This window comes from Hippocampus comes, unplaced genomic scaffold, assembly GCF_001891065.2.
Source record: "Hippocampus comes isolate QL1 unplaced genomic scaffold, H_comes_QL1_v1.1 scaffold100, whole genome shotgun sequence".
Classification (NCBI taxonomy): domain Eukaryota; kingdom Metazoa; phylum Chordata; class Actinopteri; order Syngnathiformes; family Syngnathidae; genus Hippocampus; species Hippocampus comes.
This window is the reverse complement of record NW_017805282.1, coordinates 663,599-681,484: the sequence shown is the minus strand read 5'-3', so window position 1 is coordinate 681,484 and position 17,886 is coordinate 663,599. Positions and strand designations below refer to the sequence as shown.

The 17,886-nt window shown below is 44.1% G+C and overlaps 3 protein-coding genes across 3 annotated transcripts in view; all 3 read right to left on the bottom strand.

Moving 5' to 3' along the window:
• The window catches only part of LOC109516746 (connector enhancer of kinase suppressor of ras 3-like), a 12,033-nt gene extending 9,399 nt beyond the window's left edge, over positions 1-2,634 (bottom strand). Inside the window, exon 1 of the mRNA XM_019871515.1 lies at positions 2,447-2,634. Within this exon, the coding sequence (XP_019727074.1) occupies positions 2,447-2,498 (52 nt within the window). The 5' untranslated portion in view covers positions 2,499-2,634. The remainder of the gene's footprint in view (positions 1-2,446) is intronic.
• A 1,070-nt stretch (positions 2,635-3,704) lies between these two features.
• On the bottom strand, positions 3,705-9,265 carry rps7 (ribosomal protein S7). Its single transcript, XM_019871516.1, has 7 exons — positions 9,174-9,265; positions 8,507-8,592; positions 7,453-7,524; positions 6,671-6,814; positions 6,070-6,134; positions 4,240-4,390; positions 3,705-3,818 (listed from the first exon to the last, which is right to left on the bottom strand). Exons 2-7 carry the CDS (start codon positions 8,579-8,581, stop codon positions 3,741-3,743), a joined length of 585 nt encoding a protein of 194 aa, XP_019727075.1. The 5' UTR covers positions 8,582-8,592; positions 9,174-9,265; the 3' UTR covers positions 3,705-3,740.
• A 650-nt stretch (positions 9,266-9,915) lies between these two features.
• Positions 9,916-17,749, bottom strand: e2f6 (E2F transcription factor 6). The gene is made up of 9 exons (XM_019871570.1): positions 17,529-17,749; positions 15,170-15,481; positions 13,801-13,847; positions 13,616-13,668; positions 13,102-13,300; positions 12,710-12,865; positions 12,462-12,576; positions 11,981-12,168; positions 9,916-10,054 (listed from the first exon to the last, which is right to left on the bottom strand). Exons 1-8 carry the CDS (start codon positions 17,643-17,645, stop codon positions 12,001-12,003), a joined length of 1,167 nt encoding a protein of 388 aa, XP_019727129.1. The 5' UTR covers positions 17,646-17,749; the 3' UTR covers positions 9,916-10,054; positions 11,981-12,000.
• Positions 17,750-17,886: the final 137 nt, after the last annotated feature.

Sequence of the window (17,886 nt, the reverse complement as noted above, 5' to 3'; positions counted from 1 at the left end):
CTTGGACGCCAACAAATGGCCGACAGTCATTCACTCAGCGGGAGGGCTAGCGAGAAACATTCCCACCAAACAAAGTGCTGATGGGGTACTTCTGTGGTTGGGCCCGTCGCAACTCTGACCCCGAGAACAACAACTGGCACATCATAGCCAACAACAAACTTTGCTCCCGTTGAAAGATGACTTGAAGCCGACGACAACTTGGCAACATGTTTTGTTTGTGGATGGTGTTTTGAAGAAAAAGTTCAATTCATGCATATCGTGTAGTTATACCAAAATGAAGGGATTGTCATTGTTGGTTGCTCCTAAAACATTTTGTGGAAAACCAAAAACGGAGAGGTGTCATTTAGCCCTGAGAGGACTGAGCGCTTTCACTTTTTGCGCACGTATCGGTGGCTGGTATTGGCTGCCTCCGCGAGTACCCGATTCCTTAAAATAAGCTTTTTATTGGTCCTCGCCCATCCCAAGCTCTAACTCTACAACTGAGTACCACACAGTGAGCAAATATCTTCAAACATCAGTGTCGTGTATTTCAAAAGACATCTCGGACTTGGTTTTACAAGGGTCATCATTCATTCACGTTCCTTTAGCAGGACGATTAATAGAGCAGAAAGACAACAACAAAGTGTCCGCTCAGGCACGTGAGCAAAGAGCAGAAGCTCTTCGCCACGCCAGTTAATCATTGAGTGAAGATCAACAACATCTCGTTCAACTGAAACGGACACTCGCAGACACACACACTCATGGGTTAGTCGTAACCTGCATTCGCTCACCAGTCCTGACCGACTTCCTGCAGCGTTGACCAAACAACAACAACAACAAACCACATTCAAGAGGAATTTCCTCTCTCCTCTTTCCTCGAGGGCGGCATTCATCTTGGCAAGCAGGAAGTGCAATTGTCTGTGCAACACACACACACACACACACACACATATACATACATACACACACATATATATACATAGATATATATATGGCTTCAAGCCACTCCCAGTTAAAGTTCATTGTCACACTGCATTTGAAGCACAGAGAATTTACAGTGTTGTCTTTTAAACAATCGCACAAGTTTGTCTTGACGTCGGCATCCCTGAACGCGAGCAAACAATGTCAGGTGTCACAGGCTGGCTCACGAATCGGAGCGTAATCGTGATTTAAGGAACACAAGCTAATGTAAGGCTATTCAGAGGCATATATTCTTTTTCCTCTGCAAAAAAACGACCAAGATAACAGCCGTACGGCAGAGCTGAGACCGCGTCCCTGTGCAATACACTGTAGTAGACCCCCTACTATTCATCAAGGACTGCGAATAGCAAAACTCTATGACTAATAAATGCTCATTATAATTGGTATGAAAAAAAAAATCGAAAAAGATGCGAACAAGGGTCCCGCAAATGACGAGATGGAGTTTACCCCAAAATACACAGAGACATATCCATGCACATATATGCTACCTACATACATAACATATATGTGCATGCTAGCTTCTGTTGTTTGTGTTGCTCTCTCTCTGCTAATGGTCATGTATTTTCCAGTTTCTCCTCCCATTGAACAAACAAGCCAGTGCGGCTCCTCCTCCTTCCTATGCCAGTCCAAACCGCAGAGTTTCTGTTAGGATTTGGACTCCTTCCAGTGGAAGTTACGATAACATCCTTCTCGTGGGAATTGCGCGAGTGGAAAGGACGGCGGATGTCGCCCCAGGTGGGCGGAGCGTGGCAGCGGATTGGACGGCAAACAGATGACTCTAAATCCAAGTTGTCACCTGCTGGTTTCAAATAACGAGCGGATGTGATGTGCGAGCGTGTCGCTTGTCGTGCGAGCGGCAACAAGCCGATCCGTCCCGACATGCCGAGCTCGTCCCGGGTCACGTGATCACGTCAACAGGAGACATTGGTAATGAGGGGATTGCAATGTCCTGGAGTGCGGGCAAGGAGAGCCACAAAAGCCGATGACTGAATGGGGCGGTCAAATGCAAAAATGAAAAATGACAACACTCGCAAGGAGCTGCAGTCAGCCACAACCCCATCAGAGAATATTTACTGTTTCCAGGCCTAAATTTTGGGAATCTGGACTGTTTCAAGTCCAGAAAACGGTTAACTGATGTTGGATTTGATAATTGATTAATTGGTGATTGATCATTCATTTGTATTGGAATCCTGAACATTGTGATTTTTAGTCTTGAATTTTTGACTTCCACACAATTCTCGTGCTCCGTTTACATGTTGAGAACAAAACAGCTCGCGTGTCGCTTGTGGGACTGCCACTGTAAGCTTTGCTTTTTCTGATTTTGGATGTGAATTATTGTTTCATGCCACGAAATTTTTCAGCAGCTTCGGATCCAAACACGGTTAATAAAAACACCAGTTCATTTGATTTACGCTTGATTTGCGCTTTTTTTTTCTTGCATTATTTGCGCGTCACACTTTATGATTTTGTTGGTCGCTCCTCTTACCTTTTATCCACTCCACAACTTGCTGGGGACTCCACGCGCTCACGGCCTCCATGTCTGACGCTAAAAAGTCGAAATGGTCCTCGGCGAGGGCTGCAAAGTCATAATTAGTGACAGTTCAGATGATTTCAGTTGAGCGTGAGGCTGGCGAGTGAGAAGGCGTGCACTTCTCCAGCGTTAGCGCGTGCGCGACGGTCTCCGATTTCCGATGCCCCGCCCCTCAGCTCTCCGCCAATCAGGTGAGAAGGCGGCAAAATAAAAGTTCGCAGTTTCTTCTTGCTCTTAAAAAAAAAAAAAAAAGTCTCGCTTAAAATTCACATCCCGTTGCGACGATGGCGGACATGTGAAAACAAATAGACGACGATATACATCGGACTCCTCTAAAAACCGAAAGAAAAGCTCGACTTCGAAAAGGCCTGATCAAGGGCGCCACCGAGCTGCGAAGGCGGCGACGTCCATCTTGAAATAAACACGACATTAAGGCTCATTTTAATGGCGGCCATTCAATGATGCTTGGAGTTCACATTCCTTAGTGTAACATGAAAAAGTATCTTATTCCAAATACCAAAAGGTTTTGGTTATTTACCTTTTCTAGTAATAAATGTTAAATGTGGACATCTGGAGGATTCAAACCCAGAACTTTGAGAAAATATACACCATGACATACCATGCTGACTAACTTACGTTTTTAAAGCCTACAAACAATGTGTGCATATACATGCGTACATTTATGTATCACTGGCAACCTCTAACATCAAAACTGATTAGAGGTATAGGAATTTCACCCAAGATTTGAAAGTAAGGACAGTGCGTTGCAAGTGATGGCAATGACAGTTGGCTGAGGTGGCCTGAATACCAAATGGCCGATTAAATGCGATGCGAAAGCAATAGCAGCCCTTTCGAGCAGTGTTTCCCAACCTTGCATTTATCGAGCCAAGGCACATATTGCACACCTGAAAAAGTCTCACGGCACACCACTTAGCAAAACTACACACCAAAAAGTGTATCTACTGTACAAGCTTCTGTCATCTAGTCAAAGAACATTTGATTTGCCTGTTACTATTTGTGGTGGGCATCACTAATTGACATTGGATAACTTCCAGCAGTACATCTGATTATCTCTCATGGCAAACTGGTTGAGAATCACTGCTTTACGGAAATATTTTCAGAAGGCAGAAGGAAACCAACAAGTCAGAATAGCAAAGATGGAAAGACCGGGGCTCTAAATCTCTTCCGATGAGCAAAGAGACAACACAAGGCATTTGTACAGAACACAAATTTATTTTGCCATGTGCATTTAGAGTTGGTATTCGGGGAATTCAAAAACCACTTCTTTGCCTGTGAGCTTCTTGTAGACGCCGGAGAACGTTTCCACCTGAAACCAAAGATCACATTTATAAGCATCCCAACATTAAGACAATGGTGCTTTACCAGTTTCATGCCTAACTAATGATATCAAGTTATGAGAAAATAGACTAAGCAACATCTTAACTGTGAAAAATCTTAAGGTACCACAAGCATTTCCATGATTTCAAATGTGCACTGCATGGTTTGGCTCCCCAGTAAGGGCCCCAAAGGACTCTGGGAAGTTGTAGGAATATGCAGAACGTTCATCCTCGCCGACCACAGAGTCGGGGACGGAACTTGTTGTGCGACGTCGTGGAATGGGAATGTACGTCTTAGCGCGAGGCTACGCTCCCATACGCCACCAGAACAGAGCCAGGAGAGACACTCGCTGGATGTCCACGTCGGATCCGAGCAGGTCAACTGGAGACGTGGCAAAGCGTTGCACCTACTTTGTGTTCCACGTTGTTCTGTTGCGCCTTGTCCAGGTGGACCTTGATGAGCCGGCTGCTGTCCAGCTTGACGCGGATTCTCTTGCCGACGATTTCGCTGGGGAAGACCAAGTCCTCCAAGATGGCGTCGTGGACCGCCGTCAGTGTGCGACTAGGAGAGAGCACACCAACTCGTTAACACGGCAGGGTAAAAAATAAATAAAAACTGAATTGTTGCCACGGGAGGTCAAAACGTGAGCCACACGACAACACTGACTTGAAATATCAATTCTGATTGAAAACGTATTGGCCCATGAATGGATCAACACCTGTTAGGAATTTCAGCATCGAGCTACTTTTTAAACTAAACAGCAAGTCGTGCAAAAGGCACAAATAATGAAGAGTTGGCCATGATTACTAAATGCTCTGTGCGCAGTTCCATGAAGGCAGCGTGTTCTAGCGCAGGTCTAGCGGAAGAGCAGAGGAACGATAAAGGTCAAGGTCGCACGCTACGGTGATGCTTGAAGCCGCCTGATGGCCAAAACCATTTCAGCGGGGATGCCAAGTGACACAAACCACACGAGAGCGGACCAGCCACCCTTTGGGAGGTATATGTCAGCGACGGCTGCTCAACAACCGCACACGTGCTACAGAATCTGACCGGACGAAAGCTAGCACAAAATATCTTGAGGCCATAATCAGACGTGATGGGCGAGTGTTCAACGGGAACTCAACGTGTTTCAGTCACGTTGTGAAATCCCATCACGCAGCCACTTCAGAGAGATGATCGTACCCCAAACCCTCAAAAGGGGACAAATTATGCCGTTAAAAAAAAAAAAAAAAAAAAAAAAATCAGTTGCGCCTCTTATAAACAGAAAACATAGCTCCGTTCATGGATCTGGGGCCCGCAAAAACAATTGGGTCGGCCGTCACAAAAAAATGGATCGTCAACAACTTTGCTCCACATGATGCAATGAAGCAATTCTCATCAACTGATGCTGCGCAACAGAGAAACAGCAACCCTGTATCGGACTTTGAAGTGCTAACTTATAATATTGAAACTGGAGTCAACCCCCACCCCCCAACTGAACCGCAAAAACATGGCCAAAAAAAAAAAAACGGATCGTCAACAACTTTGCTCCACACGATGCAATGAAGCAATTCTCATGAACTGATGCTGCGCAACAGAGAAACACCAACCCTGTATCGGACTTTGAAGTGCCAACTTATAATATTGGAACTGGAGTCAACCCCCACCCCCCAGCTGAACCGCAAAAACATGGCGTGATTGTCATGGAAGAAGTGGACAGCCACAAAGAGGAATGGCCCAAAATATGAAGAGAGTGGCTATTTGGAGGATTTCGGCAATGATCGGTGCCCTAATCACTGAAGGCATTTCAGCGACAGACTCGGCGCTTTGCTTTCTCGCCACAGGTCCATTTGGAATTAGAAACAGAAACACGCACATACAAAACTCAATAGCTTTGAGTCACAACAATCAACTGTTGCCAGAAAGTTGACAACAATTGTCGCATTTTTGAAAGACAAATAGGCGAACGTTTCAGGCTTAAAATGTGCACTGCATGGTTTGGCTCCCCAGTCACGGCCCCAAAGGACTCTGGGAAGTTGTAGGAATATACAGGACGTTCATCCTTGCCGACCACAGAGTCGGGGACGCAACTTTTTGTGCGACATCGTGGAACGGGAATGTACGTCTTAGCGCGAGGCTACGCTCCCATACGCCACCAGGACAGAGCCAGGAGAGACACTCGCTGGATGTCCACGTCGGATTCGATGCGTGCAAATATAAAATAAAATGTCAGGCAGCACGAAGGAATTCTTTCCACTCACCTCCTGGGTCGCTTCTGCTTATTCTTGATGCGGCTTTTCCTAGTGGGCTTAGGCAGAATTCTCCTCTGCAAGTCAAGCACAGTCACTCAGTCGGGTCAGGTACACAGACATCTCTTTAGGACGGACATTTGCAGTCTTGACACTTCATTTAAATACATTTTTCATATTTACTTTAGTTACAACTACTTTACCATGTACTCATTGTGTCTCCGACTTCCTCGTTTTTGCATTTCATTTCATGTACTGCACCTCAGATGCCAACATTACTTTACTGTCATTAAAACAAAACAATCTAACTAAAGCTTCTGTCAAATGTGGACTGCATGGTTTGGCTCCCCAGTAAGGGCCCCAAAGGACTCTGGGAAGTTGTAGGAATATGCAGGACGTTCATCCTCGCCGACAGTGACGTCGGGGACGGAACTTGTTGTGCGACGTTGTGGAATGGGAATGTACGTCTTGGCGCGAGGCTACGCTCCCATACGCCACAAGGACAGAGCCAGGAGAGAAGCTCGCTGGATGCCCACGTCGGGTGAGGACGAAGGAGAAAAAAAAAAGGAAGAACCCCCCCACCCCCCTGAATTGTACAATCAATTTTCCGAACCTGCGCAATGAAGACCACGTGCTTCCCGCTGAATTTCTTTTCCAACTCCCTGACCAGGCGCACTTGAATCTTCTGGAAGGACTTCAGCTGAGGAACGGGAACGAAGATGATGATGGCTTTCTTGTTGCCGGAAACCTCGATCTCCTGTTCGGAAGGACAAGAAGAGAGAAACAACTTCAGCGTCACAAATTCAGAACACCCCGTTGTCAAACGGTCATTCAGGGAATGTGCACTGCATGGTTTGGCTCCCCAGTCACGGCCCCAAAGGACTCTGGGAAGTTGTAGGAATATACAGGACGTTCATCCTCGCCGACCGCAAAGTCGGGGATGGAACTTTTTTGTGCGACGTCGTGGAACGGGAATGTACGTCTTAGCTCGAGGCTACGCTCCCATACGCCACCAGGACAGAGCCAGGAGAAAGACTCGCTGGATATCCACGTCGGATTCGAGGCGAGCACGCCTCATTTCAAGCAGCACAAAGGACGAAGAAGACACGCGACAGTTGGACAGACAAGGCGACGGTACATTTAAACTTGTCGCCAGTCCACATCAGGGCTATAGAAAATGCAAACAACCCAAATCCACAATTATTTTGTTGCGATGTTTAGGCCGTTTGTATGCAAAAATGACATTCAAACTCGAGAAAATAGTTAAATTTACTCAAGATGTAGCATTCACTCTACACTGATTGGTCAGCTGAAGCGAATGAGAGCTTGAACCGGATTCAGCCGGTCTGAAATGAGGTTTTCCGCGTGGAGCTCGAAAATGATTGTTGAGGTCACCTTTGCTGCAGTGATGTTGAGTTCTCTCAGCTGAGCCTTGAGATCGGAGTTCATCTCCAGCTCGAGCAGAGCCTTCGGGGGACACAAGGCACAAAAAAATAATAAAAATCATGACACGCCAAGACATTTGACGCTACCGTTGAGATCGGAGTTCATCTCCAGCTCGAGCAGAGCCTTTGGGGGACACAAGGCACAAAAAAAATAAATAAAAATCATGACACGACAAGACATTTGACGCTACCGTCCAGGCCAATGTAAAAAGACTGCAATAAATCCAATAAAAATAATCTTATAAGTTAGCAAAGGTACATGAATGAAATTTATTATTTTTTTGGGCTGAACTTAAAATTGTGGAGTCTTGCCACACACTTTTGGGGGCATTTTGGGTGGCACCGGAACGACTGTTTCACAAGGTTCACTGCATTTAGGGATTTCAATTTACCGCGACTGATGAAAGAACAATTTTCTAATTTCAAACAACTTGAAAATTTGAGAGCAAGTGCATGTGCTATAATAGTCAGAAACGACCCACATTTATAGGTTGGCAAACCCCTTTAACAACTTCAAGGTGAGCGAGCTGTTTTTCAAAATCCGTAATCACATCATTATATTATTTTCTTCGCCTCTGCCAAATCTGATATCCAATAAACCGATAACCGGTTGTATGTTCACTCATTCTAAAATCAATTTGTTTTAATTAAATCATATTTAAGTGTAAAATTAAACCCGACATCACCTGACTGCCATGTGCAAACTTGGTTTCATGCTTGACCATAATAACGTAAAACGGGCTTACTATACAATTACTTTAACTTAAGTTTATTTCAACCAACACATTGTATTTTGCAAGCTTCCCAAAGATACACGGCTTTTGAAAACAGGCTTAAAGTTTGCAAAGTTACAAAGCAATTCAACAAAAAGGTCACACCTAAAAAAACCCTGATCACTTTTGCCTCACGCTGGTGCATTTTCACCAGTTTCAAATATGTCTCGTTTACGTTGGTCTCATGTGCATCACAGGCTTAGAAATTTTACACACATACCTACCACTTACCTGGGATATCCCCGACTCAAACTCGTCTGGCTTTTCGCCATTTGGCTTCACAATTTTTGCACTCGTGCTGAACATGGCCGTTGTCTCTGCAAACAAATAAATCACGTTTAATTTAGACTTCAACGCAAGACAGCACATCGAGCTAGTTACGACTACAAACAGACTGGTAAGCAAAGCCTAAGGTACTGTATGTACTTGGCTAAGCTATTTTATGGATAAGTCTTGGAAAATTGCACAATATACACACTACATTAGAAAATAAGACAGTTAGCCAATTAGCTATGATACTGCCTTGGCAAGCAAACAGCCACCCCGAAGCACACACTGTTGCCATGACCAGGATTATTAACTAGCATTTTCTTCACACCAAAACGCGACTCGCTGAATTAGAAGTACTGTCCTTTATCCGCGGTACGGACTTAAAAATAGCTGTTTAAATTGAACACACGCACGGCCTGCTCCGAGCCCCATTGCAACTAGCATTCACTCGAGCTACTCCACCACGCTTTGTTGCGTCGTTTAAAACTGCCATCCGCCATCACATAGTAGTCAATCTAAGCCATCACATATGTAAAAAAAAGTTTACGCTACAAAGACATGTCGGATCAAGCTTATTTGGCCACATTACGAAGAATAAAGACCATCCGGCCATATCGTCACGACTAACCTCAGTCAAAGACGGCCAAGGAAGAGACCGGAACATCGCGAGAATTGTATTAATGCACAGCAGAGGCAAGGGAAATTGTCGCGAGAGAAGATTGGATCTCGTCATCAGGTTATCGCGAGAATTTGTATTCACCCGGAAATAAATGGCTTATTTTGAGAATGTGAATTTTTCTTCTTTCGCGTATTTTTTATAAGCGCGAAATTTGGCTTTTCGTTTACAATAATTATGAATATTTAAAAACCACTCGAAGCGTGACAAATAAAACAAGCTCTAAAAGGTCACCAAAGCAAATGATCAAAGCCTGCTTAAAGTACCTCGTAAAATAGAACAGTAGTACCATACCTTAAACCGCATATGGTAAAAAATTAAAAGCGACAGGGCAGGGCAACCTCATAGTGTAACGTTATTACTTAGTGACACGTAAGACAAATTACAAAAAGTCATATTTTATTCAGTGATTTCTTTATTATTTACAGCTTTATGAAAAAATGAAACCAATCAAATATAATACAGAACAAAGTGTACGTTTCAAAGAGAGCGCTTTGTGAAGCGCATGCTAGTCTGATGATGATGAACCACATGAAGTCTCCCTTGATGCTTGACAAAAACATTTGCCCACGTGGTAGCTTTGGTTCAGATTTCCAGCGTGTCTGTAAGGACAACCAGCGCCTCCTTGTGGTTGACAGTTGACATTTCCTAAGACGTGATAACACGTTCCTAAACGAACCGTCAGCGTTTACTGTCACAGTAAAGTTCCACAACACAAACCGTGAAAGTAAAACCACCAGTGTCGCTCTCAGAGCCTTTTTTCAATCTTTAGAGGTGAATGTTTGTTTACAAAAGTAACAAATTTGGCGCGTTCATCCTTGAATATCCAGAATCTCAACTCAACTGTATTTATGAGCACTTTCAGCCATCGCTGCATACAAAGTGCTGTACATGGAGCAATTTAACATATACAACAAACAGTAAAGCAAATCGGTAATAAAGACGGTAGAAAGCACCGAACAGCAAAACCAAGAACAAATCGAAGTCATGCTGAGTCAAATGCCAAAGAATACAAGTGAGTTTTGAGGCGGGTTTTGGAGATGGGCAGCGAGGAGGCTTGCCGAATGTTCCTCTGCCTGGTTCTCCTTTTTCTTCCGTTTTTAGCTTCTTTAAAAAATCCCTTAGTTTCGCTGATAGGGCGGAACTACCCTTTTTACTGATTTTCACATCAACAGATTGGATAGACCAAGATGACCCCAGTATTGGATTCTTACGGAGATTTTATCCGAAGCAGTGCATTTTTTCTGCAAAAACGGGAGATCTATTTTTGTGGAGTTGTGTGAGATTCCTTACAAGAACGAGCTCGACCGAAGCCGTCACAGATTGGTAAGAAGGCATGACCCGCAAGATAAATAGCTTTCTCCCAAAACTTTGCAATATAAAAATCTAACTGATAAAGATAATTTTATCGACTAAGACTAAAAACAAATTGCAACCTCTAAAAATTAGGCAAGGTGAACCTCGGGAGCGTTTCGGGACCTGATCAATCTGCGAAAGGCGCACTGACGATAGACAAAGCAAAATAGTATCATAACCACATTTATTCGATTTTATCATAATTATTATTTTATCATTTACTCCTTGTCATATTCTTTATTTTTATCTTATATCTCTTTCAATTATCCCTTTTTTCTATTCTTTAACCCTTTTGCCTATTATATACCTAAATTGTTTTTATTATCTTGAGATGACCTGGATAAAATGTAATCAATAATAAATGTTGTGAAATCTCAGCGACTGGCTGGTTTGCATCATGTAAGAATGAATATTAAAAAACCTGTTGATTATACATATAAATCCTTGTCCTCTCTTATGATATTAAAAGCGCCATCCATCACACCCTCCACCCAATTGTGAACGGCGGGAGGCTCTACCACCGGAGACTCCTAAGAAAATTCAATCGATATGAAAGAATGACGAAAAATCCTTGACGCAAAAAAGATAATTGTGTTTTACTCCGGCTTTAGGTTATGCCCAAACCTATAAAACGACCCAAACATAAAACAAACCCGAATGACCGTAACAACGGTGATTAAACCTTGACCTAGGTGTGATACCAATAGCAACGGCGTAAAAATGATGAGAGTGAGCTGCCGTAAAAATGAAGCGTCCGCTCCGTAGTTCTCCGAATCTGAAGAATAGCGGTTACTCGTCGGGGACGAGGGACGGAACGGGTGAAGACCGGGTTGGCTTCGTAAAGACGAATATTGTTTGGAGGCAGTTAGAACCTAGGCGAATCTCTCAGCGGTCGGTCCGCGGAAAAAGGAGAACTGGGGGGGGAAGCCATCCCGCCTCGCGCGGGACCGCTTCTCCCTACCAACCCGTTCATCTTAAGCCCGTTACCGGGAGGGCCGACCCTCGGGAATGATCAAATCTAAAAAGTAAAAAGCGGTGTAAAGCTATTTATAAATAAATTCCCGGTTCGATTCCCGTCGCTGACAAGTGGGAGGTCATTGCAGAGAGAGGAACCATCAACAGAAAAGGCTCGATCCCCTCTCAGCCTCAGTTTAGTTCTTGGTCCTTCTAATAATGTCTGGTCCGCAGACCTGAGGCGCCGGGCAGGTGTGTAGGGGCGGATGAGCTCAGAGAGGTAAGGTGGCGCGAGGTCATTTAGAGATTTGAAAACAAATAAGAGGATCTTGAAAATAACTCAAAAATGTATGGGGAGCCAGTGGAGGGATGCCAGAGTAGGAGTTATGTGCTCCCTCTTACGAGTACCAGTCAAGAGGCAAGCAGCGGCATTCTGGACCAGCTGGAATGCCCAAAGATTCCTCTTCTACTAGACGGTCTTACGCGTGTGCAAAGTTTGTATCTGTATGCGACTCTCCTCCAGCGTCATGAAGCAGCCGCTCATCTCCTCCTTAACTGGCACGTCCCCTGTGCCCAGATCGCAAGTCATCACCATGATGGGACCATTGCCGCCTTTCAGGTGGACCTTGATGTTGTCCTGCTCAGCACGCACGCACACACACGCGCACAAAAATAATGTCAAATCTTGGATGGGGTGGAACCATATGATCTTGAAACAAAATTTCAGATTGATTTCAGAAAAAAAAAAAGCGAAAAAATAAGTGTGTCGTCTTGGTTAAAGTCTCCCTTTTGTCAACATCACCTTACTAAATTCATGTTTTAAATGTTCAAAAAAAAGGAAGCTCATAAAATGAGCCCTTCCTGGCGCATGTACCGAAAATCAATCTTGCCAGATCTGCGATTCTTCAAGAAATTCTTGAGAACGTTTACCTGTGTGGGCGTCGGGACTTCCAGCTTGGTTTCCTCCGGCGCTTTGACAACGATGACTGTTTGCTCCTGAAAGGCGTCCACCTGGCTGACGTCCTCGTGCGTGATGTAGGCCACCGTGCCCACGCAAGTTAAGACAAACACGACACCACACTGGCGGACTTTCATTTTGGACCTCCTATTGTTTGCGCGATCATACAAACGAACGAGAAGCAGGGCGACGATTCCCCCGGTTGAGGTGCAAAGGATATGTTGCGTTTTCTTCATTGTCCGTCATGTCGAAGAGTTGCTGTGCGCAGTTTTTGATGAGGATGTCCAGCGTGCTCTCCTCCAGTTTCAGGTTCTCCAGTTCCTTCCGGAACCTCTCCTCAGTCTTCCAGAGAAAGTGGGAAATTGGACACTGGCCTCTAGATGGGCAAGAACAATTGCATTTTGGATGAGAGTCGTTATTCGAATCATCGCACAAGAATTTCAAAACTTATACCTAATTCTAGATGAGCCAGATAAACAGCACAGTGTAAAAATGTTCACTCATTCACTCCCAAAGACGTTTTTAAAAGTCTTTTCAGACTTGGTCTAGAATTGGCTGGTACTGAATGAGTGAAAAGGCTTGACATGCTGATGGGCACACACACGCACTCACATCCACTTGACCCCCCGGGATCTCCTTTGGACGACACTGATGCCCTCCAGCATGGCGACAATGTCGTAGACGTGACACTTGCGGGTCTGCAGCCTGCTGGCCGCCTGGTGGATGTCCAGCCAACTGTCCGGAGACACCAGCAGGAGCTCCAGGAGACGCCGGGTCAGCAATGCCAGTGACACGTCTGGAAATGGGACGGCTAGAGGAAAGCATTGAGAGAGCGAGAGAGAGAGAGAGATGAATTAAAAAAAAAAAACTGCGTTGAGGAGGAATTAAAAGACATTTGAATCGAATCTAAGCAAGCATTAAAAATAAGTTGGAGGTGTTGCGTTTTGGTATGTTGTGAGCAATACAGTCCAATGATGCCCACAGTCATGTTTACATAATTAGTGCACAGTGGGAACGTGGCGAATAGAGGCAATATTTTTGGACGTGGTGTCTCCCGGCGATGATCGAAAGCGGGCACGGGCAGAGCGGCCTGCAGGTCACTGGACAAACTTTTGGACACACGCACCGTTTCTGCATGGCGTCTTTGTCTGAAGATCCTTTTGAGATTGAAGATCCACACTGCAGATAACGACAACAATTTGAATTTTAAATCAGAATAAGGGACAAATGCCCCAAAAAGTTGCGCAAGAGGTTTGAGTGATGCAACGGCCCGAAGAATGTCATAAGAGTTGTGAAAAAGTAGACGCTTACCTTGATGTCGTCACCTTTGGAGGAACGTGCTGAGTTTCACTCGGAACCTGAAAGCACGAAGGGTTGATGAAGTCCAAATATCCAGTGGCCCACATGAAATAAGACTCAACTTTTTTTTCGGTTCTGGTTCAATTACGATCACTAAAATTATTTCTATTTTCTAAATGGCAGAATGAGCGAAGGATTTTTTTTGGGACAACTTTTCTTGACTATCTGCCACGTCAGAAATGTACATGCATGTCAGCGTTTCTCAACCTTTATAAGGCAAAGCACATATTTCACACCGGGGGAAAAAAAAAATATCTCACGGGTCATCATTTAGCAAAAGGAGTCACAAAAAGTGGATCTACGGGTTCATTATGTACCTTCTGTCATTGAGTGAAAGAGCATTTGATTTTTCTGCCTGTGAAGAGCCATTGTTGGGATACATCAATCTTTTCAAAGACATTCAAATACCGTATTGGCCTGAATATAAGACGACCCCCTCTTTTTCAAGACTCAAGTTTGAAAAAAGACTTTTTGAACAGCAAATTAATTTTTATACAGAAAATAAGTACAGTACATTTGAAACAATTTATTATAAGAATATATTTGAGAGAAAAAGCATTTTATTTTGCCTCATTCAAATCTTAATATCTGAACATTTAAATATGTAAACTAAAGTGCAATCACATTCGTAAATGAATGGCTTCTGGTTTTTGAAATGTAAATGACATCATAACTTCTCCTCAGCTGCCGGTTAACATGGCCAATCTTCGACTCACTTTTCTCCAGTTTGTCACTACGTTTCTCCATTTTCTGTTATCTCTTCTATTATTTTCTTCTCTTTTCCTTCTTACTGCTATTTTTTATTGTCTTCTTCGTGCTACTGCTATTTTTATTTTTATTCTTCGTAACAGGGGTTCACTTTGGCCTGGGGAGTCAAGTTCAGCATTCGCTTCAATGATATCTGGCGCCATCTACCGTCGTGAATGGGTATAATGTCTAGACCCCGAATATAAGACGACCCCCACTTTTTTAGTCTTATTTCAATGCAAAAAAACACCGTCTTATATTAGGGCCAATACGGTAATTGCCATTGGCTAACTAACTCCCTGCAAGCGCATGACTTGGGCCAACTATTTTTTGGCATTACTTCAACAAGCTTCTCACAAAGGATGTTGGCCCTCATTTAAAGCTGGCAGGCTTGTTAACACCAATGACTGCGGTGTGTCAATTTGAAATGGAGAAGATTTACAGGGTTTTTCAAAGGTCCGACGCAACCCTTTTTTTTTTTGTGCGTTCTTTGTTTAGTGGTGCGCTTGCTGTGATGTTTTTCGAACGTACGATCAGTGAAGGTCGTGAAACAATGCCTAATTGGTAGTTCAACCTGCTGAATAGGTTGTGGAGAAGGAGGTCCCACAGGAGCGCCACTTCCATCTTCCTCCATATCTTCTTCCTCCTCCTCCTCTTCATCCTCACCAGCACCGACGGTGCCCCACTGGTCATCCTCCTCCGATGACTCGGCCCCCCAGGGGCTGATGCCCCCGAGAGGTCCGTCCAGGTACGGGGGCATGATGGGAATGGCGTCGCTGTTGACGCCGCTGTCCGTAATGTCCTCCGGCAGGAAGTGCTCCTCGCAGATCAACTGCTGCTCTGCCGCTTCCTGGTTGTCCGTCTCTCGCAACGCAGCCAGCCATACCTAAACACCATCATCATCATTTTGAGTAAGGCTTGAACACACTGGTGTCAAACACCAGGCCCGTGGGCCACATCCGGCCTGCCACATCATTTCCCATGGCCTGTGACAGCTTGCCACAATGTCTGCATATTTGAAGCTGTATAATGATGAGGAATGAATTAAGTTATATCAAAAGACAAGCATCTGTGTTTGAAAAATAATAGAAGTAAATCTTACATATCCCTCCCTGCCTCACTACGGCAAATTATCTAACGCGAAATTTGATTAGATTTATTGAAAGTCCAACCAGCTGGTTGTGAGGCGATGTTTTGTTGTGTTTAGCAACGTGAATCTATTGTCTATTGCAGGGATGAGAGTGGCTCATGATGAAAAAAGCGGAAAGGAAAGGGGCGTGGCCGAGACGGGGCGGCACGCGGGGCGGGGCCACTTACAAAAGTGGAAAACTTTTGTTAAAGTTGAAACTTTAACAGAAAAAAATCCCAAGATTGTTCACTATTCTTTGAAGTGAAATTTGTGCAATTTTGCTTATGCATTCCTGGTGAGCACCAACGTGTAACTTCAAATTTGCTGCTCAAAATCAAAACTAAACAAGGAAACACATTCCCTGCCATATTTATGATTTGTTCATTACTTGTATTCATAAAGTGTTGTGTAAATGTGATAAAAAGCTGTTGATTCTTACCTCATACAGTGATAGTGAAGTCCCACACTGTTTACTATATATGGGTTATGAATGTATTTTATTATATAAAGTCTATTTACAGTAAATACAACAATATACAGTTTCACGAGGTAGAATACTTTATTTTCTCTTCATTTTAAGCTTTTTAGCAAGCGCTAAAAGCTTACTGGTCCTCTCTGTCTTTTTCCATTCTCTTTTTAGCCAACTCCTCGTTTTTACACATGCTCCAGGCTGTCGAAAAGCGCCTGAGATCGAGTAGTTACTTTTCAGAAGAAATGTCTGTTTTCGGTGTTTCACCGAGGTTGCGTGACTCTGTAAAGCTTTCCATCCTCTCGATCCGTACAGAATGACATCGTCACACACTGTACACAGAGCTTTACCGGCGACATCGAGCTTTTTCACGAAATACGACACAAGCACAATGGTTCCTCTTGACTGTTTCCGACTGGGGACACCGTCAGCTTTCTACCCAACCAGTCCCATCGAAACGTGTTTTTCTGACGCACTTTAACTTCGTCACGATAACACTCGGCATTCGCGAGAAAGGGGTTTAGGAAGGCGAACACGGATTGGTTGTGATTTGCATTTACCGATATAGCGACCAATTACAACAAGTAAGACAGTGGTTTTTAGCCCATATAGGAAGTAACGACAAACTAACGCTTCGCGATAAAAAACGGGATTCAAAATGGATGCTTGCAAACGTTACTTGTAAACATTACGAGCCCCGAATCTGGCGAAGACAAGTCCGGACCCCCCCACCCTCCGCCCCCCAGATTTTTTTTACGGATTTGAAACAATTTAAAATGTCCATTTTGACTGGAAAAAAAGCGGAATTCCGCCAAAAAGCGGAAAAATATCATCCCTGCTATTGACAGCTGCATTCAAAAACGTTTCCATCTTGCAATGAGACCTGTGCGAAGTCATTTGAAAATAGCGCCTTTGCATGAGACTCACTTAACTTTCTCAATGTCTGGGAAATGGGCTCACGCGTTTGCAGTAGACTTCTATGTTGTGAATATGAAGATGAGCATCAAACGGATCAAAGAGAAAAAAAAACACATTTTCCAGCAAAAATATTTTCAATTCAGGTACTTGTACTTTTACTTGAGTATCGCTTTCAGCCAATTTATACAAGATTGCAAGCTTGTGCAACCTTGTTGACTGTTACGATCTCAAAAAAGTTGCAAACGATCGACCACCTTTAGCAAACATGCTAACAAAAACAAATCCAAGGCGAAGAGGCGACATGCTCACGTGAGCATCGCAGAGGGAGTAAAGGGAGAAGAAACGTGAATGTGACTACAATGGCAAAGTATTTGGGGTGTGTTTGTTTGGGTGGTGGTCACGCGTGTGTGGCTATACCTTGACCCGCGCCAGGTCTTTGGGGAACGGGAAGAATCTCTTCGGAGGTCGGCTCAACACGCCCCGGTGACCGTTGAGCAGGCGGTTCGGACATCCGGAAACAACACACTTGACCATACTGAGCGCCCCGAAAGCGGCCGAGGTCCGCCGGAGTGTAAAATAAAACCTCCCTTTGAGTCGTTAGCCTTTCCACGCTCTTTTCTTCAATCGGAAGAGGCGTGTCGTTGACACGGAAGTAGAAGCAGGGACATTTTTCTTCTATTTATTTTAGCGCTCTCTACAGGTAAGGAGTACCAATAACGAAATAAATTTAATACGCAATCATGAAAACGTTAAAGGAGTTTAAAACAATGATTTC

Excerpts from the sequence above, each read along its gene's own strand:
- e2f6 (XM_019871570.1), bottom strand. The coding sequence starts at position 17,645 with ATGGTCAAGTGTGTTGTTTCCGGATGTCCGAACCGCCTGCTCAACGGT. Across the intron at positions 13,669-13,800 it reads CCAAAGGTGACGACATCAAG|TGTGGATCTTCAATCTCAAA; the intron begins GTAAGCGTCTAC and ends CGTTATCTGCAG. Across the intron at positions 12,169-12,461 it reads AAGTCCCGACGCCCACACAG|GACAACATCAAGGTCCACCT; the intron begins GTAAACGTTCTC and ends CGTGCTGAGCAG.
- rps7 (XM_019871516.1), bottom strand. The coding sequence starts at position 8,581 with ATGTTCAGCACGAGTGCAAAAATTGTGAAGCCAAATGGCGAAAAGCCA. Across the intron at positions 6,815-7,452 it reads TCAACATCACTGCAGCAAAG|GAGATCGAGGTTTCCGGCAA; the intron begins GTGACCTCAACA and ends CCTTCCGAACAG. Across the intron at positions 3,819-4,239 it reads AGAACAACGTGGAACACAAA|GTGGAAACGTTCTCCGGCGT; the intron begins GTAGGTGCAACG and ends CTTTGGTTTCAG.